This window comes from Onychomys torridus, chromosome 10 (genome assembly GCF_903995425.1).
Source record: "Onychomys torridus chromosome 10, mOncTor1.1, whole genome shotgun sequence".
Lineage (NCBI taxonomy): Eukaryota > Metazoa > Chordata > Mammalia > Rodentia > Cricetidae > Onychomys > Onychomys torridus.
This window is the reverse complement of record NC_050452.1, coordinates 19,114,572-19,140,540: the sequence shown is the minus strand read 5'-3', so window position 1 is coordinate 19,140,540 and position 25,969 is coordinate 19,114,572. Positions and strand designations below refer to the sequence as shown.

General features: G+C 39.8%; 1 protein-coding gene across 5 annotated transcripts in view; it reads left to right on the top strand.

The window, feature by feature from the left end:
• Vwc2 (von Willebrand factor C domain containing 2) overlaps positions 1-25,969 on the top strand; it is a 171,113-nt gene that overhangs the window by 140,883 nt on the left and 4,261 nt on the right. For 3 of the 5 annotated variants that reach the window (XM_036200965.1, XM_036200967.1, XM_036200966.1), the window contains exon 4: positions 22,194-22,680. In XM_036200965.1, the coding sequence (XP_036056858.1) occupies positions 22,194-22,345 (152 nt within the window). In that variant the 3' untranslated portion in view covers positions 22,346-22,680. Of the gene's footprint in view, positions 1-22,193; positions 22,681-25,969 lie in introns of those variants that run through there. The other 2 variants (XR_004946053.1, XR_004946054.1) reach the window with 1 other exon arrangement.

Here is a 25,969-nt window from a genome sequence, read left to right as displayed (position 1 = left end):
AAACTTGACTCCCAAGATCTGTGTTGTTAGAGCCATCAAATAGTGTCCCATAGCCTCTTTGAGACCCTCTGAGAGTTCCCATCTGTCATGATGTGCTTGTCTTAAACCACCCCAGTACTATTTCAGAATATATTCATTTTCACAAAAGTCTTTGATTTGGTTACATTTCATAGAGAATGATTGTAAGTAGGCATTTGAAGGCAGTTTCTCTCTTAAAAATATTTATTGCAATCTTTTTTTCATATGGTAATATGGTTTACTACAATAATTAGTCATTTATTTTTACACTGTTTAAACAGATTTATTTCTAGGCTGAATTTACAGATACATTTATAAAGGATGTATATTAAAATAATAATATCTATTTTACAGCATACTTAGTATCCACTTAATTGAATAGAATTTTCCTTCCCTGTGTTAAACTTGTCATGTAAATTAGGTTTTCATGCAATTTTATGAGCCCACAAGAAATGAAGACAGATTTTAGACCAGCATCCAAGTACCATCTGCTTGCTTAGCAGTCACACACAGATTTTCTGTTTTACAAATTATTTAAAGCATAAAGTAATTGTGTATAAATATTTAAGAATACATCCACACGTGCCGTAAACTTCAAAATGAGCTGGTGGTGCAGTCACTGTGTCTTCCTTCATTGGCTTAACTGACTGAACAGACAACAAAACAAATGAAAGCCACCAATGCTTAACTGAAGTTGCTGGAAGTTTCTGCCACTTTTAGTTAGATGTCTGAAGAGATTCTGGATTACACTCTCTTCTCTGCCATGCCACTAACACTGCAGGCATATAAGGTCACATAAAAACAAGTTAGAAAGAGAAAAGCAACAGTATGGATATTTCACACCAATATGCCTCCATTTGTCTTCTCCTCTACACACATCCCATACTGTTATAGTGTCTTTGTAAATGAGAAGGAAGAGGAAGAGACAGAGAGACACAAGGGGTGGGCAGGGGGGAGGGAACAGAGGGAGAGAGAAATAGTCTACAGGCAGACACTGTGAAGTTCCTCTGAAGCTTTCTGCTTCCCCACCTCCAGGTTTTCACTGCTGAGGTCAGTGTGCAGCTTTCTCACACCACACTAGAAGCACAGAACAGTCATTGGAGGAATCATGGTTTTTTGCTTTTCTTTACATATCAGAATTAGTGCAATCAAAAGCTTCAACTCTGTCTTCTTTTTTATTGTCTGATTTTCCTTTATCTTCAATTCCTAAAACCAAAATCCACTAAAGTTTCAATGCTTTCCATGAAAACTTCAAGTTATGTACAATTGCAGTGGGACACACACACACACACACACACACACACACACACACACACACACACTATTTTATTTTGCTGGAGTATGCCACAAAGAATGGTGGGAAGAGCCAAAGTAAGATGCTGCCTTGGGTGTGAAGGGGAGTTGGCACATCTCACAGTGAATCTCAAGTTCTAGGAAGGCAGAGGAGAAAGCCAGGCTGGAGACGCTGAAGACACAGTTGTGGCCAGGCATATCATCTTAAGGCAAGAGACCAGGTCCTGTTGCTGTGTGAGGAGCTGCTGAGACACTGGGGGAAGGAAGCAGAGGTGTGCATCCAGAAGGGCAGAAGCAGGATAAGATGAGAGCTGTGGGGACAGACTTTCAGACCCTCTGAGTTCTACCAGCAGCTCCATGCTTGTGGTCCAGGCCTTACTAATTTCATTTCTAAACAAGGACAAGAACGAGTCAGCACAGGGACCTAAAGGACAGAAACACAGACATATGAAACTAAATAAAATGGAAAATTGAAAAAAATTACAGGAAAAAAAATGATAAAACTGAAAGCAAATGCCTTGACCAGAGCAATAAAATAAAACTTTCAATAAGTCAAAATAAAAGACTAGAAGCATTAGCTTAAAGAATTATGAAATCTACAGAGGACACCATGGTTCTGAAGCTAAATTTATTATGGGAGATAATGTATAACTCTATAATCATAAATGATTAAAGTCTCAATTAGGTGGGCTATTTTCTGGCCTTATTGAAAGTGACTCAAAAGAAATAATAGAGAATTTGAATAGTATAAAAAGTGACTATTTGTTGAATAATTTAGTTACAGAATGACTTTTGCAAGTTTTTGAGAAGCAAGTAATATATATAATAATTAAAATTAGCACATAAAAGCAGAAAATTCTTAATAAATCTAATAAAATTAGGATAATTCTAAACCGCAACCTCATTAAAAACAGCTCTACAAAGAAAAGCACAGGAAAATTCCACTTATTGATTGAAGAGGTAACCTTATTAAATCACATCCAGTAATGTAATACTCTATATTTAGGATTCTTCTGGCAACCCTTTCAAACTACAAAGACTCGGTGTCACAATAGCAGCAAAGCACATATTTTATAAAGTATTTTTATAGTGTGATTCACTAAGTTCTGGCTGGTAGAAGTACACAGAGCTGCCAACACAGTGTATGTGAATTTAAGAAGGTCTCATCATTGGGTCTAATTTTAGATTATTAACTCATTAGTGACTGCACTGGAGACATGGTCCCTGGAACAGTCAGGTATTAGTAGAGATGGTAAGAAGAAACTGAGTGCCTACATACTCAGATAAACTTGGTAAGACACTTTTGGTTCCTGAGTATGGCAAATGACAAACCAGATACCTGATGCTGTTATTTGGCTCTAATCTCTCCCAAAAGTCTATATGCTGAAGGATAGTTCCCCAACTGGGGTTACTGGAAGGTGGTGGGGACACAGTAGGCAGACTTTAGGTCATTGGTGGCATGCCTGCTAAGGAAATGAAAATGTTAATGCCTTCCCTCTCTCTGCTTCATGGCTGCCTTGGGGTGAGCAACTTGTTCTAGCACATGCTGCCTACCATGATGTTCTGCCTCACTGAATACAACAATGGGGTAAACCCTGCACTGAGTGGACCTCTGATACCATGAGCATTTCCTTTCTAAGTTGATTGTGTTGTTCAATTTTATGTAATGAGTTACTTCCTTTAGAAAATTATATATTTATAAAATTATAAAAACTGAATGGGAACACTTTCTATAACAAATTAAATTTCTAAAACACAATGAAGAAATGCCATCTTTAAAAAAAATAACATCTTAAGCTTCAACATCCCAAAGTGCATGTTAAGTAAAAACTGATGAAAATCTATTTGGAATAAAACTTTAAGAGTAGTCACATAATTTTCATGACTTCCACCAGCATATGGCAGGTTAGAGGTGGCTTAGAAGGTACAAGAAATTGAATTAACAATGCAAATATTAAACTAATAAGGAGAGTTTTGAACATTCAAATTGGAAGATAATTATACCTGACTATTCAAGGTCTTTTACTAACAGTGATTGGAAGTCACAGGAATGTTTTCTGTGAATTAGAATAGGAACACAGCTTGGCAGAGGTCCCTCGTCTCCCTCATTGTTTATACTTTCTGGCTTCTTTTATTTAGGCTCCTTGAAAGCTGTATTTTGGTGTTTCTTTTCTTTTACTGATACACACAAGATTCAAAGTGGAAGATGCTACTCTGCTAAATGATCATATAACCAGAGCATAGCTTTGAAACAGGTAATGCAACACTGAAAGGACTAAACCAACAGAATGATTTCATGACTCTATTTCAAAGTTCTATCTACAGTCATGTGCCAGATAAAGGACTTGTTCAGAACATGTGAAGATTTACACAAGTCTCAGCAACTCGGCCGAAAGCAATGGCAATGCCTATTCTAACACTGAAGATTAGAAATGACGTATGTATTGAAAGAGATCTAAATTATTATCATTGGCAAAGTGAAAATTAAAGCCACATTCAATATTATTACATATCTCCCAAGACCAAGTATACTAAAAGCTGACAACAATAAAAACAAAGACCTGTATCAATTAAAAACCTCAAACACTGATGCCAGGTGTCAATATGGGTGTGACCACTGTGGAGAAATGTTGGTCTCTAATAAAACTTCAGGAATACATGTTCTACCATCCATTTATCCTATCCTTGAGCAATGTGTATTCATGCATACGAAAAACATCTTGTATACAAGTATGTATCTTGGTGTGTGTGTATATAGCTATAGATATGTTTTTGTTTTATAAATGGCTCTTTCTAAAAGCTACTACTAAAATACTATAGCCTTCCACTACTGATAGATGTTTGGAAGCATCAGCAGGAGAATATAGCAGACAAATTTTGATACAGTGACAAATGTATCACTACCTAACAATGAGGATTAAAGCAATGCAGCTGCATGCAAAAAGGTGAATGAATCTCACAAATAGAATACTGAGGACAAGAAGTCTACCTCGGAGGGCTACATAACAGGAATAATAAAAATGCAATCCTGTTCAATTATATAGGAATTCAAGCCACGATAGGGGGACAAAAGAGATTCTCAAGTCCTGTCCCTTGAGATGTGTGGCAGTTTGATGCATGTGCTGCGGGTTTTGTCCTGGGCAATGTAGGCCCATCTTCTTGAGTCAGTAAAGAAGCTTGTTCATGCTCCAGTGTGTCTCTCAGCTCTGCACAAGCCAAAGAGATCTGTGACATATTTTACAAATGCTTTATTGGCCCATTTCTGAAATGCCCATGTCCCTCAGATGCTAGTGCCTATTTGTGAATGGAGGTTTTCATGGCCAAATGAGTTTAGGAAGTGTTCTACACTCCAAGTTTACTTCTCTGATCCTAACTCTTTATTAATGTGATTGAGGCTCCAAAAAAGGTGCGATTTTGTAAAGATTCCTCATTTAGTTTCTTTAATAAAGTCTATATATCCAATTACTTCAACAGATAACATCTTAATTTTTAAAAATGATTTCTTTTAAATATTCAGGTATGAAACATTGGAAAATATTTCTCATTCTCTTTATTATTATTATTATTATTATTATTATTATTATTATGTGTTTTAATTTTACATATCAGCCATGGGTTCCCCCTGTCCTCCCCCCTCCAACCCCCACCCCCACATTCCCCCCAGCGCCTCCCCTCCATTCCCATGTCCTACAGGACCAAGACACCCCTGGGGATTCATTTAAACCTGGTGGATTCAGTACAGGCAGGTCCTGTCTCTCCTTCCAGACTGAGCATGTGTCCCTGTGTAAGCCCAAGGTTCCAAACACCCAGCTCATGCACTAAGGACAGGTCCTGGTCCCACAAACTGGGTGCCTCCAAAACAGTTCAAGCTATTCAATAATTTCACTTATCCAGAGGGCCTGATCCAGCTGGGGGCTCCACAGCCTTTGGTTCATAATTCATGTGCTTCCATTAGATTGACTATTTGTCCCTGTGCTTTCTACAATCTTGGATTCAACAATTCACGCTCTTACAGTCCCTCCTCTTTCTCGATAGTTGGACACCTGGAGCTCCACCTGGGGCCTGGCTGAGGATCTATGCATCCACTTCCATCAGTTATTGGATGAGAGTTCCAAGACGACTGCTAGGGTGTTTTGTCATCTGATCACCAGACTAGGACAGATCAGGCTTTCTCTCAACCATTGCCAGCAGTCTACAGACGATGTATCATTGTGGATTTCTGGGGACCTCTCGCGGACTCTGCCTATTCCTGTTCTCATGTGGTCTTCATTTATCATGGTCTGTTATTCCTCGTTCTCCCTTTCTGTTCTTGATCCAGCTGGGATCTCCTGCTCCCCTAACCTTTCTGTCCCTCAAATCTTGCCCTTCATTACTCCCACTGTCGTCCAGGTTGTTCATGTAGATCTCATCCATTTCTATGTCATTGGGTGATCCCTGTGTCTTTCCTAGGGTCCCATTTTTTAGGTAGCATCCCTGGAGTTGTGTAGCAGTCCAGTCATCTTTGTTTTACATCTAGTATCCTCCTGTGAGTGAGTACATACCATGTTTGTCCTTCTGAGTCTGGGTTACCTCACTCAGGATGATTTTTTTCTAGATCCATCTATTTGCCTGCAAAACTCATGATGTCATTGTTTTTCTCTGCTGAGTAGTACTCTATTGTGTATATGTACCATATTTTCTGTATCCATTCTTCAGTTGAAGGGCATCTAGATTGTTTCCAGGTTCTGGCTATTACAAACAATGCTGATATGAACATAGCTGAGCAAATGCCCTTGTGGTATGATTGAACATTCCTTGAGTAGAAGCCCAAGAGTGGTATAGCTGGGTCTTGAGGGAGATGAATTCCCAATTTTCTAAGGAAGCACCATATTGATTTCCAAAGTGGCTGTACAAGCTTGCATTGCCACCAGCAGTGGAGGAGAGTTCCCCTTGCTCCACATCCTCTCCAGCATAAGCTGTCTTCTGTTCTTTTGATCTTAGCCATTTTGACAGGTGTAAGGTGCTATCTCAGAGTCATTTTGATTTGCATTTCCTGGATAATTAGGGATGTTGAGCAATTCCTTAAATGTCTTTCAGCCATTTGAGCTTCCTCTGTGGAGAATTCTCTGTTTAGTTTTATAGCCCATTTCTTAATTGTACTGTTGGGCATTTTGATGTCTAATTTCTTGAGTTCTTTATATATTCTGGATATCAGCCCTCTGTCAGATGTGGGATTGGTGAAGACCTTTTCCCATTCTATAGGCTGTCGCTTTGTCTTGTTGACCGTGTCCTTTGCTCTACAAAAGCTTCTCAGTGTCAACAGGTCCCATTGATTGATTGTTTCTCTCAGTGTCTGTGCTACTGTTGTTATATTTGGAAAGTGATCTCTGGTGCCAATGCATTCAAGAGTACTTCCTACTTTCTCTTCTATCAGGTTCAGAGTAACTGGATTTATGTTGAGGTCTTTGATCCACTTGAACTTAAGTTTTGTGCATGGTGACAGATATGGATCTATTTGCAGCCTTCTACACATTGACATCCAGTTATGCCAGCACCATTTTTTGAAGATGCTTTCTTTTTTCCATTGTACATTTTTGGCTTCTTTGTCAAAAATTATATGTTCATAGGTGTGTGGGTTAATATCAGGGTCTTCAGTTCGATTCCATTGGTCCACATGTCAGTTTTTATGCCAGTACCAAGCTGTTTTTATTACAGTAGCTCTATAGTAGAGCTTAAGGTCAGGGATGGTGATGCCTCCAGAGGTTGTTTTATTGTATAGGATTCTTTTGGCTATCCTGGGTTTTTTGTTTTTCCATATGAAGGTGAGTATTATTCTTTCCAGATCTGTGAAGAATTGTGTTGGTAATTTGATGGGGATTGCGTTGAATCTGTAGATTGCTTTTGGTAAGATCACCATTTTTACTATGTTAATCCTGCCTATCCATGAGCACGGGAGATCTTTCCATTTTCTTACATCTTCTTCAACTTCTTTTTTCAGGGACTTAAAGTTCTTGTCATATAGGTCCTTCACATGCTTAATTACAGTAACCTCAAGGTATTTTATATCATTTGTGGCTATTGTAAAGGGTGATGTATTTCTGATTTCCTTCTCAGCCTGTTTGTCTCTTGTATATAGGAGGGCTACTGATTTGTTTTAGTTGTTTTTGTATCCTGCTATGTTGCTGAAGATTTTTATTAGCTGTATCAGTTCCTTGGTTGAATTTTTGGGGTCACTCATGTACACTATCATGTCATCTGCAAATAGGGAAAGCTTGACTTCTTCCTTTCCAATTTGTATCCCCTTAATCTCTTTATGTTGTCTTATTTCTCTGGCTAGAACTTCAAGTACTATATTGAATAAGTATGGGGAGAGGGGACAGCCTTGCCTTGTTCCTGATTTTAGTGGCATTGCTTTGAGTTTCTCTCCATTTAATTTGATGTTGGCTATTGGCTTGCTGTGGATTGCCTTTATTATGTTTAGGTATGTTCCCTGTATTCCTGAACACTCCAAGACCATTATAACGAAGGGGTGTTGGATTTTGTCAAATGCCTTTTCTGATTCTAGTGAGATGATCATGTGGTTTTTTCTTTGAGTTTGTTTATATGGTGTATTACATTGACGGACTTTCGTATGTTGAACCACCCTTGCATCACTGGGATGAAGCCTACTTGATCATGGTGGATAATTATTTTGATGTGTTCTTGGAGTCTGTTTGCCAGAATTTTATTGAGTATTTTTGGTCTTTTCATGGTGTCCCAAATTTCTTGGACATTGTGGGTCATGACTTTGTTGGTTTTCATGTTTTCTTTGACTGATGAATCTATTTCTTCTACCGTATCTTCAACACCAGAGATCCTCTTTTCCATCTCTTGCATTCTGTTGGTTATACTTGCCTCTGAAGTTCCTGTTTGTTTACTCAGATTTTCTATTTCCTGCATTCCTTCTGCTAGTGTCTTCTTCATTTTTTCTATTTCCCTCTTCAGGTCTTGGACTGTTTCCCTTGCTTTTTCATGATTTTCTTTCAAGGACTTATTGTTTTCTTCTGCTTTATTTGTCCTTTCCTCTAGTTTTTTATAGCGTTCTTCCCATTTTTTGTTTGTCTATTCCTCTACTTTATTTTTGATTTCTTCTATATAAGGCTCTAGCCTCTTCATGATGTTACTTATAAGGTTGTTTTCTTCTTCTTCTTCTATTCCGTGATGTACAGGTCTAGATGTTGGAGAAGGGCTAGGTTCTGGTGATGCTGTATTGCTCTTTATTTTGCTGTATGTATTTCTGCCTTGACGTCTGCCCATCTCCTCTTCAGTTTGTTCTTGGTCTTATCAGTGTACTTGGTCCAGAGAGAGCTGACAGATTTAGGGATCCTCTCTCTGGTCCAGATGGAAGCTCTGGGCCAGATGGGAGCACTGATCCAGATAAGAGTGCTGGCCAGATAGGAGCTGTGGGGCTGGACTCTTGAGTCTTGGGAAGTCCCCAGGGTCTCCTTATTTTGTCCAGATGGGAGCTTCTCTTGTCCAGATGGGAGTTCCTCTGGTCTCTCTGGTCCAGATGGGAGTTACAGGGTGGACAGGAGCTGGGGTTTGGTCTCTGAGTCTCAGGAAGTGACTGGGGTGTAGGGCAAATGGGTGTGGGGGCAGGGTGTGGAGACTGCAGTGTCTGCCTGCAGTTTTGGAAAAGGGGAGCCTTCCCGCATGGCCCGCCAATTGGCCGGAAACTGGGTCCAAGTTGGTCAGGTCCTCCCAGGATGGCCTGTGTCCAGCAGTGGGACCCAGGGTCAGTTGCCTCTCTGGCTGTAACCCCCCAGGCACTCACCTCTGGTCTAGATGGGAGTTCTGGGGCAGATGGGAGCTGGGGGTTGGTCCTCTCATTCATTCTTTTGAGTGGGACATACTATTATGCATATTTTCTAAGAATTTAAGAGTATATGAATGTTTTAGCCCTTAAAATTGGGAGAAAGAAGCCCTAATTGGGGGTGGGGGAGGGTGGTCAAAACAGGAGATTGGGGGAGGAGGGAAAAATAACATCAAGGATGTTTTATAAGGCCTCAATGAATTATTTTATATTTACCTAAAAGTATACATAATAGGTACACACATACATACACACAAAAGCATGCATGGAAAGTGAGTATGTGCATGTGGGTGTGTGTGTGTGTGTGTGTGTGTGTGTGTATGTTTTAAATGAACTTATGCACTTGGTGTGAGCACTTATGCTCTCCACAAGAACCATAGATTAACACCCCTTGCCCCTGTACCAGGAATGATAAACCTCAGTTTGAGTTTGAGGGTAAATCATGTGACCCCTCAAACAACAATTAGGCTATTGGTGTTGCCTTGGTTACCACTCAGAGGTCGAAGGTAAGTCCCTATTTCTTAAGACACTGCATACTTCAGACACAGGACATGAAAGACTTGAGCTAGTTCTACCATGAAAGCCTCCTTCCTACAGTATAGCTTTCAGAGTACATGTATGTACTATGGAAATAAGTATTATGTGACTACTATGTAAGCTGGTAAGGGAGGGAAGCTATTAGTAGTCTGATACAGCTGTGATGCCTATGAACTATATCAACGTCCAGCCTGACAAGCTACCTCCAAAGGCACTCATTTCTTAGTGATAACTAACAACTAATTGACTTAGGGCCTCTCAATAGAAAGAAAATCATGCCTGGTACTAGAAACCTAACTTCCTAGGGCTAGTGAGGTCATGAATCTTAGAAGAGAACCTATTACCACCACTTTACTAGACCAGCATAATTTCTAACTACATTCCAAAAAGTATCCTTATATGTACAGGTAAGTGTAGCTATCACCCCTCATGAAAGAAGTTTCTCTTTCTAGCAAAGGGAGACTGTTACAAAAAGCACAACTGGTCATAATGCAGAGATCATGGGGAGCCCAGAAGCAACAGATACCTCTACAACACAGTTCTTGCCTCTGAGGCTTGGGAAACATCACAGAAGAGATAGAAAGTTTAGAGAGGGGAAGACTGTCAGAGCCAGAGGGTCAGAGGGCCAGAGAGTTTGTCTTCTAGAGTGACAGGGAAGTTTCACTCATGATACTTCAACAATATGGCTGCATAAACAGGACCTGAACAGTATCAGTTGACATACTAACATGGAAGGTAGAAATATCATGGACCTCACCACTAGAAAAAGAACTACAGGCAACTAATGACTTTTAAGAAAGAGAAATAGCCTCTCCCAGGGTCTTCCCTGAAATCATATACACACAAGTAGCACTAAATGGATTCAGCAAGTTGTATGTATGTATATATATTTGTGTGTATATGTAATATATATAAAAAAATAGAGAAAAGTAGGCCATTAATTTGAGGAAGGGGATAGGACATGGTGGGTGTTGGAGGGAGGAAAGGGGAGTAAGTGATGTAATTTAAAACAATTAATTTAATAATTAATGATAATAAATTAAAATATATTTATTGGTGAAATTATTAAGGCCACTCCACATAGTTAAAAGGGAGGTTTATTTTGTGGGATAACTTACAAATGAAGGGGTAGGTTGCAGGGTCTGGCAAAGGTATGGCACAGTCCGGCGGTGTTCTCTGGAGAACTCTGCTCGGTCTACCTCCAGCATCCAGGGTCCCAGAACCAAGAGAGAGACCTACTCTCAATCCTTGGGCTTCTGCTTCCTCCTCTGCCCTGCTTTGTGGGCGTGACTATTACCGAAGCCTCAATGGGGGTTGGAACTTCCAGGCCAATGCTGGAATGGCTATCCACTACATATATTGAAAAAACGTATTACTATGTAGCCCTGGCTGTCCTGGAACTCAGTATGTAAGCCAGGCTTGAACTCAGAGATCCACCTGCCTCTGCCTTCTAACTTTAGAGATTAAAGACATCTGCCACCACACCAGGCCAAAAATGTGTCTTATTTCATTAATTTTGTGAAGACTGAGTGGCATATGATAACCATATCAACGTGAAGGATATAGTGACTGGGAAACCCTGAGTGGCTCCCAGGAACCCTGGGTAGAGCAGAAGGCAGAAAGGAAGCCTAAGTGTGAGCACCATGCTGGGAACAGAAGATAGTTTGGTGGGGTAGTTTAGTGACACATTTTCCTTTAAAGGGGTCTGGTTGTTTATTTGTTTGTTTTAAACTACATTTTAAATTTTATTTGTAAATGATTTTTAAAGGTTTATTTGTTTATAATGTATACAGTGTTCTATCTGCACATATTCCTGCATGCCGAAAGAGGGCACCAGATCTCATTACATATGGTTGTGAGCCAACATGTGGTTGCTGGGAATTGAACTCAGGATCTTTGGAAGAGCAAGCAGTGCTCTTAACCTCTGAGCCATCTCTCCAGCCTGTAAATGATTTTTTATATAATTTAATTTAATTTTACATATCAGCCATGAGTTTCCCTGTCCTCCCCCCTCCCGCCCCCACCTTCCTCCCAACATACCCCCCATTCCCCTCTCCTCCAGGGCAAAGACTCCCCTGGGGATTCATTTAAACCTGGTGGATTCAGTACAGGCAGATCCAGTCCCCTCCTTCCAGGCTGAGCAAAGTGTCCCTGTGTAAGCCCCAGGTTCCCAACAGCCAGCTCATGCACTAAGGACAGGTCCCAGTCCCACAGACTGGGGGCCTCCCAAACAGTTCAAGCTATTCAACAGTCTCACTTATCCAGAGGGCCTGATCCAGTTGGGGGCTCTTCAGCTTTTGGTTCAGTTTGCTTCATTTTCATGCTTGTTTTGGAATCATTTGCTGTGTTTTCTCCTTTAACTCTTCTAGTTAAAAACGACTTTGTAGTAGCTCATTAACAGAGAAGCAAGTGCACAAACACATGCATACACAGACGTAGGCTTTAAAATGACAGGAAAATGAATCTTAAGAAAACAAATTTTTCTCTCCTTTGGAAATGCCTGGGGAAATTCACATAAATTAGGAATTTAGGCACATAAAAAAGAAATTGAGATATAAGAGGTTGGTCCCTCTATACCTGTGGGCTTGTGACCCCTTTGGGGGTCGAATGACCCTTTCACATGGGTCACATATCAGATACCTTGCATATCAGATGTTTATATTGTGTTTTATAACTAGCAAAATTAGTTATAAAGTAGCAGTGAAAATTCTGTTTAAGGGTCACCACCACATGAGGAACTGTATTAAAGGGCTGCAACATTAGAAAGGTCGAAAACCACTGATCTATGGAAATAATGTTGGAGGAAATTCATAGTTGGGAATCAGGCCTCTGCTAAGGAGAGTGATTCACAGGAAGGTAGAAAGAAAAGTGACTGTCTCCAAAAAGGTATGGAATGTAAAGTTTGGCATTTAGTTGTTATGGTATTCTAATTTCATGGTTTCAAAGGAAAGGTCACCTGCATTTAATCTCTAAATATTTAATCTCTAAATAAAATACAGTAACATAAACAAACACTGCCTCGACTATCTGGAGTTCTGCCTCACTGCTCTGCTTTTCTGGTGTGTACAAGGACCTGTGAAAGGGAACAGGGCATGAATTCACACACTTATTTGTATCTTTGTTCACTGGCTTTCTGTTTTCTATTTCCTTACCATTATTGTAATAAAAATCTAAAACATACAAGTGGCATACACATCAACAGGGGTGTGGTTTTTAGCAGGATGTCCAGAATGACAGTTCATTAGCTGAGTCTCAACTTTTAGCAAAGGTTTTAAACATGTGCTAAGATCCAGTCTATGTTGCAGTTCCAGGGGCAGAACTGCAGATTCTTGTGGGTTCTGCCCATGTTGAGTACTGATGACTACCACTATGGAAGGCAGTTCTGCTGCAGGCAAGAACAGCAGCAAAGTATCCAATTCCAGTCTTCTCACAAGGTTCCAGCTTGATTTGGGACCTGTGAGCCTCTATATAATTTATCATCAGGCTAGAACAGGCTAAGAGGAAGTACTGCCATGGCATACCCTATGCTGATATCCATGGCACAGCACAGACTCTCCATTCCAATTCTATTCTAGAGACACTGGTAGGCATTAAAGGGAGGAACGTTCTTGTAAATACTCACCCAAGAGTGAGTTTCTTAGCCTGTTTGTGTGTCTATAACCAAACAGTATTGGGCTAGAGAGATGGTTCAGTCATTAAGAGCACTTGCTGCTCTCCAAAAGGACCCAAGTTCAAGTCTTAGAATACACATGGCTTCAGGATATCTAATGGTCTTCTGGCGTCCACTAGCAGCCACACATATGTAGGTTGCATAAATAAACATAAATAAAAACAAATAGACACTACAGACTGAATGATTTAGAAACATCAGAACATAATTTCTTATAGTTCTATAGGCAAATAAGCCCAAGATCAAGTTGCTATCAAGTTGAGTGTACCTTGTGGGTACCTGTACCATAGTGGTACTTTCTTATGTTGGCATCCCCACATAGCGAGTGTGTTAGGAGCAGAGGCAGAATGGCTCTGTGAATCCCTTCTGTAATACATGTTCAGTCCTGAGGGCATTTCATAATTCAGAACTGCTCTGACATGTTCCACTTCAATACTGTCACACTGTCAATCATTAAGTATCTGCACATGATTTTGAGTAACATTAGCAAGCAGACCATATCACTGTGCATCAGTTGAGGTTGACATATCTGTGGGGTCCAGATGTTATGAACAACAGCCTCCACAACTGTCAAGCCTCCATCCTGAAGCCAGATCAGCACAGGGAGGCTCAGTTTATCAAGATTTGTTTATCAACTGTCCCTGAGGAAATAAAGCTTTATTGTTATAGGATAGAATCATTTTGGAATTAGTCGTCATTAGTTATCTGGGGCAAGTCAATAATAATATAATAAACAGTGCTTATTAGCCATATGACTCAATTAATACTTACAGTTTCTGAATATACTTTCTACAGTTATGAATTTGTTTTGCCTATTGCAGAGAAAATAAATGACTAAGAAGATTATTATATATTAAAATTAAGTAATTAGGATTATGGTTATTCTTTCCATTTCCCTCCTTATGAATGCAGCTAAATGTATGGCTATTCATTTTTCATTAAGTGATACACTACCAGAATCCAATTTCATGCAGCAATATTGTTAATTCATTTATATTTTTCCATCAGGTAGTTATGAGTGATAATTTTCCCTGGAATTCTAAAGGTCTGCTTTGTTAAAAACTGAGAGATAACTCTGCTTCCCTTTGATTAGTGTTCACATGAGTCAGCCTTCTTTACTGATTTGCTTTAAATTTTTCTCTTACTACCTTTAATGAGCCTTTCATTTTTTAAATTTTATTTTTAAGTTTTTTCAGACAACGTATTTTGATCATATTCTTTCCCCTTCCACAACTCTTCCCATATGCCCACTCCCTATCACCTCAGTTCATATATTCTCTCTTAAATAACTAGACCTGCACTCCTCACAACCCATTTGTCCAGTTGTGGTTTTCAGTATTGGCCTCCATTTACTGTAAGAGAAGTTTCTTTGATGAGGGAGGATGGCTACACTAATCTGAATAAGAAAATATTTGAGTATTGTTAGTAATTATGCTGTTCTAGCATAGAGGCAGTAGTAGGTTTGTAGCTAGAGAGCTTTTCTCCAGGTCCCACTAAGCCCCAGCAGTCCTGTAGCCCACTTATAAAATAAACACACAGATGTTTATATTATTTAAAATGCTTGGCCATTAGCTCAGGCCTGCCATTGTCTAGCTCTTACTCATATATTCAGCCCATTTCTATTAATCTATACTTTGCCACATGGCTTGTGGCTTACCTGTACCTTGCATCTTGCTTGTCATGGTGGCAGTTGGCTGGTCTCTCTTTCCCAGCCTTCACTTCCCAGAATTCTCTTTTCTGCTTGTCCTGCCTATACCTCCTGCCTGGCTACTGGCCAATCAGCATTTTTTTTATACAGAGCAATATCCACAGCATAGGTTCTCTTCTAAGATCCATGACCTACCTCAGTAGACCCAATATTTGGTTAGATTTTAGTACCACATACAATTTCCCTCCTGTTGACTTAAGGTAGACATTAAGTCCAATTAGACAGTTCTTTACCACAATCATATGAATTCCACTACTGCAACTTTTTGGCTATCTTGCCATTCTGGTCATTGTTGTGGTTCATAGAAGTCTTTACTGGGAAGGACTGTTTAATTGTTCCCCACCCCTTGGAAGCTTGCATCGTAGTTTCTGGTACTATGGAAGCAAGGAGGTTTTTAGATTAGATCTATCTTGATATCTCAATCCAGTGTTCTAACACTAAAGTTCAGCTTCTTCAATATTACCCCCCACCCCTCCCCCTCTGAAAGGCAACCAAGGGTTACAATAATAGTCCATATTGCTTTACTGGTCACTAGGACTACTATAACTAACCTTCTGATACTTGGATTTTTGTTAGTCTATGCTTCTTGTGGGGAACAATGCCAGCCCAAGTGGCACAATACAGAAACTAACAGATCCTGGGTAGCCCTGCCCCAGTGGATGTACCTGAAGCTCAGCTCCTACATCCCTGGCTCAGGGAATATCTTAGAAGAGGGGTCAGATGTAGTGGATAGCCATCCCAGCATTGGCCTGGAAGTTCCAACCCCCATTGAGGCTTTGGTAATGACCACGCCCACAAGGCGGGGCAGAGGAGGGAGTGGAAGTCCGAGGATCAAGAGGAGGGCTCTCTCTTGGTGCCAGACGCTGGACGCTGGAGGTAGACCGAGCAGAGTTCTCCAGAGAACACCGCCGGACTGCGCTATACCTTTGCCAGACCCTGCAACCTACCCCTTCATTTGTAAGTTAGCCCACAAAATAAACCTCCCTTTTAACTACGTGGAGTGGCCTAAATAATTTCACCAATAGTCAGAGAGATTGTGAGAGCAAGAGTAGCAGGAAGTCCTAGAAATGGCTGCAAGAACAAGACCTGAGCAATGGCAATATCAATAGACATGCTGACACAGAAGGGAGGGAATCTTGGGTTCCTTAGAGAACTACAGACAACTAATGACTGCTGAGAGGAGGGGACTTAGCTTCTCTCAGGAATGAGCCATCTAATTGGTTATCAATTACACAGTAGTCAGGACTGAAACCATATACACACAAATGACAAAAAAGAGACTTGGTTATATATTTATATTGTAAAACAATAGTCAAAGAAAAAAGAGGCTACCAATTTGAAACTGGAGGGATGAACATGAGAGAGGGGCCATGGGAGGCAGGGAATGGAGGGAAGAAAGAAAAGGATAGAAGTGATACAATTATATTTTAATTAAAAACAAAAACTAAACAATAAGCACACATGTGCACACACATACAGAGAGAGAGAGAGACAGAGAGAGAGAGAGAGAGAGAGAGAGACAGACAGACAGACAGAGACAGAGACAGAGAGACAGAGAGAAAGGAGAGAGGGAGAGAGAAAAACAAGGAGTTCATTTTGGGTTGGCCAACTACTCCTGAGTGGCTTACCACTTGAGTGTGGTAGATACACTAGTGTCATTCTCTTGACGAAAAGATTTTCCCTTTCTCAGCAGTTAACAATTGCAAATGCCTTCTTGGTTAGGGTAAGACTTTGTGTCCATTTCCCTTGCTGGGATTTTATCTGGCTTGAACAAGTGCAGGTCTTGTGCATGCTGTCACAGTATCTGTGAGTTCATGTGTGCATCAGCCTGTTATGTTTGGAAAAAGCTATTTTGTTGGAGTAATCCACTACCTCTGGCTAGTCTATATTCTAGGCACTTTTCCTTTACCAGATGAAAGACTTGGAAATACGTTTTCTTCCATCTTGGAGCTTGTGCTCCTATTTTTTTTGTCACTTTCACAGAGTAATAATTTATATTTGAACAACATAAAATGTACCAATTTTCTTTTATAGAAGTCAGGCAGTCCTCAAATTCACTATCCTCCTGTGTCTGTCCTCTTAATGCTTGATTTGATGGGTGGCATGTATTGCCATGTCCATCTTGGCCATGCACACTAATGTTCATTCAAAAACTCATAAAGAATTCTGTGTTTTGACAACTTTACCCTGTTATTTTATAAAAGTGTTATAATTTTTATTTATATTTAAGTATGTTATCCCTTTAAAGTAATTTTTGTTTCAAGTGGAACATTTGCATTGAGTCTCCTAATCCTGCATATCCAATGGTTTTAGCACATTTTGAAAGACTTGTTTTGTTGTGCTGGTTTGGATTGAACTGTCTCCACCTTTTCTAGTTTTCTACGGTAGAAACTTAAATACTTTATTTAAAATTCTTTTTAAATGCATTTAATTCCAAAATTTCCCTTCTCAACTTTGCTATCTCTCAGGTTTCAAGTGTTTTCATTGTTACTTAAGTTAAAATATTATTAAATTTCTCTTTGGATTTTATCTACCACCCCATTCTTATTGTATGCTGTATAATCCCCACGTCTTTGGGGTTTTCCTGATGTTTTTCTGTTAATGACAGCTAATTTAATTCCAATGTAACTGCACTTACAATTTTCTGAATTTCTTAAACTCATTAGAGTAGATAACAAACAAATCTGCTAGAACAAAGTGTGTTGTGTGGTCCATAATTAGTGAACAGTACAAATGTTCTTGAGGAAAAAAAGTGTGTTCTCTTGCTGGTGAATGACATGAACAAATGCCAGTGATACCCAGTGGATGGTTGATGCTCTTCTGGTCTCTCTGTCCTCACTGATTTCCTGGTTTCTGCATGTGTCCATTCTAGTATAGGAATGTAATGACAGATTCATATATTTCTCTTAAAGTGCATATATTTCTGCACTTTGTGATATCACTTGAGCATTTTATGGGTCCATAGTATATGTGTGACCCTCCCTAATCTTAGCATTTTTCATTGGTTACCATAAAGTTTGCAATGTACATTTACTGAGATATTCTACAATGATGATAGGTGTTGATTTTTCCAAAAGGACAAAACAACCTTCAAACATGATATTTTCTTACAAATAGAATATCAAAATGGATTAAGAGAAAATAGATGAAGGTCATTACCAGTCACTAAAGGAACAAACATTCAAATTTGGGAGTGTAATACTTCTCTCTCAGAATGGCTTAAGCTAATATATGTGACGAAGCCAAAAGCACCTAAGGATGCTTTTGTTGTCCACCATAACTAGATGTTATTGCTAAAGGCACTGCTCATCTTGGATGCAGGATATAGAAAATAATTTTCTAAAGACAGTCATGTTTGGTTCTATCCTAGGTCTCTGGGCTGTCCAGCCTGTGTGTCCTGGACCTCCAGGCATTGTCAGGGTGGGCGCCCTCTCATAGTGTGGGTCTCTAGCTGGATCAGTCAATTGTTGGCCACTCCCACAATTTTGGTGCTACCTTTTCCCCAGCATATCTTTTTTTTTGTAAAAGTTTCTTTAATTTTTTCTGTAAATCATAAACTATTTGAGAAGAATTAGGGTGACCCAACAAATACATCTTAACCTTATCCCAATCAAACTTGCTTTCATTAAATCTTAAGGAAGTGATACAATAAGAAGAAACATTCAGATCACATTTTAATTTTATCTGCACCTTCAAAATTTCTAACTGATCCCCTAACAATACAGCAGCTTGCCTTAACTCAGTTAATTAATTTACTATTTCATCATCCATCTTATTTTGTTCAGTCCAGAGTTCTTCTGGATGCCCCAGCATAACTTGTAGGCACAGCAAATTGTAGGTCAAAGGTTATGTGGCTGGGTTCAGGTCCCAGTCCCTCCACCGGAAATCTTGCCTGTTTACAGGAAATGACCCCTTGGCATCCTTTAAAAGCCCTTTGGCAGAGACTATCTAATATTTCCTGCTGCTCCTGATCAAGACTACCCTGAGGAAAAGTGGGGGTGGGACGGCCCTCCACAAGCCATAATAGAAGAGGAGGTGCCTAGTCTTGTTATCATTTGATATGCCATGGCTGGCTGATATACATAGGCCTGCCCTTTTCTGAAGAGAAAGGAGGAGGACTGGATTGGGGAGGGGGTTTGGGAATAAGGACTTGGAGGAAAGAGAGGGAAAAATGTGATTGGGCTAGGAAAAATTAATTCATTAAAAATTCATTAATTTTAAAAAATCAAGAGAAAAAATAAAATGGAATCTTTATTTTTATTTTTTAATTTATTTTATATCCTGACCATAGCCTCCCCTTCCTCCTCTCCTCCCACTCCTCCCTACCTTCCCTCTCAATTTCACTCGGAAAGGGGCAGGCCCCCCATGGGCATCAGCAAAGCATGGCATACTAAGCTGCCATAAGACCAAGTACCTCCTACTGTATCCAGGCTCAGCAAGGCATTCCAACATGAGGAATAGGTTCCTAAGAGCCAGTCAAAGCAGCAGGGACAGCCCTGTTCCCATTGACAGGAGTTCCACAAATAGACCAAGCTAAACAACTGTCACATATATGCTGAGGGCCTAGGTTGGTCCCAGGTAGGTTCCCTGGTTGTTGGTTCAGTTCTGTGAATTCCCATGAGCCAGGCTAGCCATTTCTGTGGGTTTTCCTGTGATGTCCCTGACCCCCTGACTCCTACAATCCCTCCTCCCTCTCTTCAACTCAGCCCAACGTTTGGCCATGGGTCTCTGAATCTGCCTCCATCAATCACTGGATGAAGGCTCTCTGATGACAACCAGGGTAGTCACCAATCCAGTCACTTCAGGCTATGCATCTGCTGCTGTCAAGAGTCTTATCTGGGGCCATTCTTGTAAACTCATGAAGTTTCCTTTGTATCAGGCTTCTACCCTACTCTGTAAAGCCCCCCTTTCCAGTCATCTCTCTCAGCACTTCCCCCTCCAGCCACCCCCAACCCAATCTCTCAAGTTTCCATGCCCACCTACCCCCAGTCCAAACAGGAGATCTCCTCTATACCATCATCTCAGAGGGATAATTGCTGAAGCTTCCTTGAAACTCTCCCATGTATTGCTCACCCTTACACCCTTTCAAATTCATGGCCTTAAAAAAATGTTGTTACATGTGTGTGTTCCTATATCCATAAATGCAATCTGCTTATTACTGGATAATGTTAACTGTATGTGTATACATTTTCAGGGTTGACCATTTGTTGCTAATTGCTATGCTCTTCCCTGGGAAGATGACTTTTTATGCTCTCATTATTCTTTAGTTGCCTGTAATTCTTTGTCTAGAGTTGAGGCCTCCTGAACATGCCACCCTATGTGTCTATTGGTATTTTTTCAGGTCATGTCCAGGCAGCCATGTTAGTGAAGCTTCATGAATGTAGCTTCTGATATTCATAAAAGACATAATCTCACATCAAACTCATTGATCCTCTGGCTTTTATGAGCTTTCTGTCTTCTCTTCTGCAATGACCTCTGAACCTTAGGCATAGAAGTTGCATTATAAGTTTCTCAGTTAGGACTGTGCTCCACAATTCTGCATCTTGATTGGCTGTGTTTTCCTGTAGTGATCTCCATCTATTGCAAAAAGAAGTTTCCTTGATGAGAGATAAGAACTACACTTATCTTTGTACATAATGACAAATATTTAGAATGTAATAAGGGATTATTCTGGTTTAGTAAAGTGGCAGTTGTAAGTTCTCTTCCAAAATCCATGGCTTCACTAGCCCTCGATTTCCAGTACCAAGCATGACTTCCCTCTTGTTGAGTGGGCCTTAAATACAATTAGAGAGCTGTTGGTTACCATCAAGGTATGTCTGCCAGTACTGTACCCTTAGGATAATGGTGTCATGATAGTCATTGTTGTGGTTCACAGCTATCACAGCTGGGTAGGAAAAGTTGGTTGCTTCCCTTCTTTGGAAGCTTGCATAACACCTTCTGGTTTGCTATTGCCCTTGGTTGTCCCCAAGATGTGAAAGGTAAGTGACTATTGCTGAAGAGAACTGACCTAAAAGAGCCTCTTCCCTTCAGTGTTAGTTATTATGTGGCTCTGTGTTATTCATTAAGCAGTTCTGTTTACTGTGTGAGAAAAGCCACAAGGCATAACAAAACCACTATAAGAGTTTATTAAGAGAAGAAACAGAGGGGAGTGCTTAGACCCATAAAAATGGTCATGCAAGGAGACAGGAGGAAGGGGTCTGTGACCCACTTTTTATGGATTGTCCCGCACATGAGCATATGGGCTTATGTAGCTACACCATGCCATGTGCATAGGTTACATGATCGTACTGTCCACAGATTACATAGGATGTAAGGCCCCAGAATGACTAGGTGCTTTTCCAGAGAATGCACAGTCATGAGGGAGTGGCTAGAAATCCCAACACTGAAGACCAATCAAGTAATCTTTTATAACAGCATTAGTTTTGAGTTACACTGGAAATATTTTTCCTACCCATTTTTCATGCCCCTGAAGTTATAGCTAAAATTATGCACAGAAGATGCACCTTTGTGCTGCTAAGCTTTTACTTGGTGTTACTAGCAAGAATTACAATCACTCTTGGTTCTTAGGGACTGTGGAAGACATACTCCTGTACAGTAATTGGGGGGTGTTGCTTTAACTGTGGTCTCCAGAAAAGCATTAGCATCACCTAGGAACTTACTTCTTTGGCCCCTAAACGTAAAGAACTCTGGTGTTGGGGCCTACAGCCAGCAACAGAAATCCCGTAATTGTGACACCAGATGTTTTAATACATGTGGGAAAGTTGTGGGATGACTGTTTTCTTGTTTGAGTTTTCTGCTAAAACTGCCATGGTTTTCTGAAGCTACTGGTTGGTTGTGCTTTTTAAGTAATTATTTAACAACATTAGTTAAATCTAATGATTATAGATGTGACTTCTAGAAAGTCCCCCACCAAATGGAATAGTCTACTTATGAAAATAGTAATGCTTCAGTCCTAAATTTTAAGTAACATTCATTTCACTTCAGAAAAAAGTTGGTGTTCTTTTTGTTTCTAGTTCTGGCTTTTCTAACTGTCCTTTATAAGAGGGTAAACGAAACACATTGTTGTGCTACTTACCTAATTATATACCTTATATTTATATGTACTCAATAGTATGAAACCTTTTTCTGCATTTCAGGCCCAAACTGTTTTGCAGAAACTGCTGTCATCCCAGCTGGTAGAGAAGTGAAGACAGATGAATGCACCATATGTCACTGTACGTACGAGGAGGGCACGTGGAGAATCGAACGGCAAGCCATGTGTACAAGACATGAATGCAGGCAAATGTAGACTTCACAATGCAAAACTCTCATGTTTTTCTAGAATATTTTACTAATGTTGACATTCTAGATGACTCTGAGAAATGTCAATCAAAAAGAGAAGACTTTGGATAAGGAGTCAAGGGAAATGGTTGGCACTTTTCCTTTCCTTGGTAACAATTACAGCAAGAGACAGAAATGGATGTATTTCAAAGCATCAATAAGAACTTTGGACATAAACTCCCTCTCTAAATAAATGTGCTATTTTCACAGTAAGTACACGAAAGTTCACTATTATATATTAAATGTGTTTCTATAATCCCTCTATTAGAGTCTTATATATTAAAAATGCTGTTGTCAACCGTCCTCACTGTGGTAGCCTTCATTCCATCATGGGGTGCTGGTGGTACCAGGAAACTTTTACACCCGCACATGCAGCACTGCACCCCAGTAAGGGACTGCAGAAAATAATGACTGCTTTATAGCAAAATTCTGCTCAAATGCTATTGAACTAATGCTGTGTATCTAAAGCTTACCCTTCGGACACAATCTAATTCACATAAATAGGCTTCCATATTTTAATTACCCATTTTTTATCAGTTCATCCTTACTCATTTGGGAAATGTAAGTATAAAGACTGCTAGCATATACTTTTTCAGTTCTCATAGTAATCCATAAATAAACACTTAATGTATTTCATTTTCATTCACATTTCCTGTTTTACTAAGCATAACTTGAATTCATTCCCTGAGGAAGAAGAAAGCTGAGACTTCTGCATTAGTCCCATGAGGCTGCAGCTGTTCTAAAGCACTGTGCGTGTGTATGGAGGCGCGCGCGGGGGGGGGGGGGGGATGTCTTTGTATTCTCTGGAGAATAGTTAAGGAAAGTCAAATTCTTGAACAACCTTATGCCTGAAATATAAATATGCTATAGACATCTCACATATCTCAGCTCAGTGTACTCATACTGCTAGTTGAGGTAGAAGTCTGTCCTCAGTAACAGACAGTGAGATGATAAATCTGTTTCGCATCAAGAATAGTGTAGGTGCAAGTAGAATTCTTTGTCCAATTATGTTTAAAAAAGGGAAAGCGAAGGCTAAGTACAGTAATATGTAATCCCAATGATCTTCATGTGAACTAATCAAAGCTGCTCTAAGTGTTGCTGATGGGGTGACAGTGACTGTGGAGCAGTTCTCGTTTCATGAACCACATCAACACTTGGTACACTAGTGAGAGAGGCAGCCAAGGTCTTAATATGTGTAAACAAAACCAAAGTATCTATTTGCAACCTTTACACACATACCCCCACATTTATTTCTTCTAAATTTTAAAATTAAGTATCTATTACACAAAACATCTTGTGGAGATGTGCTTTTTTTCTATAGCATAACAGGACTAAGAAATTACACTATATTATAAACCCAATTAGAGGCTAGAAAATGAAAACTTCTACAAAGACTTACTAAAAACAGCACAGTTGATACACCCAAACCCTGCCAGTATATAATAATTTCAATAACTTATTGTTGAATGACAGTCAATTACAATTGATGCATTCTTCATATATTGAAAATCTGAATCATTATAATAAGTACAAAAATTACTAGGGCATTTGTATATGCTTATATTTTTATCTTGTTTTTGAAAAATATCTTGGGTCAGGTAGACTAGCATCTACATCAACTTCATGAAAATACTCAGGGGTATTATTAGCTAGTTACTCTCAGGTACCTGTTTTCAGCTTTCCAAAACTTAAATCTTAGTGTGAAAGTCTGTTAAACATCATCTATCCCTCCAATATTCAATGGTAGATTTTCTTGAGACAAAGATCATAGAAGGTTAGAATCTTGCCAACAAATGACCTGGTCCTCTTAAAATAAATGGGCTACTGAGCTAGATGTAACTACATACAACTTGCCTCTTCTCTGTACATGAGACATGACAAATTCCAGTGTATGGGGCTCATTTTTCCTATTTCCCTTGGCAGTAGGATCCCTACAGAATGGAAAATGGGCTATCAGATTATTGCAGTGGAACAAATCATAAATGCTATGAGAATGTCAACAAATCTCATGCTTCTGCAGTGAAAGTGAACAAAATGTGGTATGGGGAATTACTTTCTTGATGTAAACTGTTGGACCCCACACTGTCTCAGGCACATTTCTGGGAGCTGGAGCTCAGTGGCTGTGATTGCATTAGAATAACTCACATCAACATAAGACAAACGTGGGTGAACCTCAGTTCTCTGCACTGCATATCCTAAGTAATGAAATTGGCATTAATATTTTTAATCAGAAACTGCTCATCTTGAAGATCATTTAGACTTTCAGGTCTACATAGCTGATTCAGATAGATGCTTTTTTTCTTCCCAGTGTGCACAAAAGTCTGCTCAACTTTTCAACAGTGCAGTGTAAACTAGATAACTTTAACTTCACAATAACTTGGGGATAGCATGAGTTCAAGTTATTTGATAGCACAAGCCTCAACATTCAAATACACTTATTTTTTAAATGTCACAATTCTCTAAAGTTCTAATAGGCTAATTATTAGGGATTTAATCAAGTTTTTCAAAAAGTAGCTGTGCTTACAAATTAATTACATGAACTTATTTCCAAAATTCCAACCTATGTTTAGATATGAAAATATGAGCTGCTCAAATGAGCCACAGAATAGCTCCAGAAATAATCCAATATGACTTTTCAGAAGTTTACAAAGATTGATTTTCTTTTTGGGGTTCATCTGATGTTTTAGCTTTCTAAACATGGATCTTGTTGTCATTTGGTTGTTTCGGGGATCCTAATTGAACAGATCAGCCAACACCCCTCAGAACAGTTATCTTTAAAATCAGCCTGGGGCTATGGGCGGACAGTCTTCTGTTAACAGTGACCACTTAGACACGCAGACCCTTCTCCAAACTGTTCTAAAACTTTGTTCCTTTTCAGTACTGAAAGCCCTCAGAATGGGGTTCAAGAGGACATTTAGATGGATTGTTGGGAGTAAAGAATTTATTAGGAAAGTTATTAATGCTGCAGACAGGTAGACAGTTGGGAACAGCAAGACAGGGCCTCTGAGGAATGATCAGTCCCCAGTACCAGACAGATGGCATGACAGGGGTTCTGGAAAAAGGAAATCTGAATCCAAGCAGCAGAAGTGAGGGTCTCGTAGTTTTCTGGAGGCAGGTGATGGGCAGAAGAGCACAAGTCTCCAGCCAGGCTCCGATTCTGATTCCTGTGTTGGAGGTTCGGAGATAGATGGGAAATGGGCTATGTGATGTAAACTCAGCACCCAAATGACAGATACTCCAACATGAAGTCTCTTAGCTGGAGACTCAGAGTGTCTCAGTTAGGCACCCATAGGAGTTTGTCAAAGAGGAAGGCTGCTGCGTGTACTGTGTTCTGGGCAGCAGTAGTCATTTTTTCAATGACCAGCTCAAGTGTCATGACTTGTGAGGAGGATTCTGCAGTAAGTAAGGTAATTAGATTGTCATTGTAAGTCTCTGGCACAGCATTAATTTGGTGTCCTTTTAGCACATACTTTAAAAATTGTATCATAAGCCGAGAATGTAGGTGGCTAAGTGGAAGTGCTCTTGCCTAGCATGCACAAGGACCTCAGTTTTGTCTCCAGCATCACTAAAAGATAGTTACACCAGTTAACAG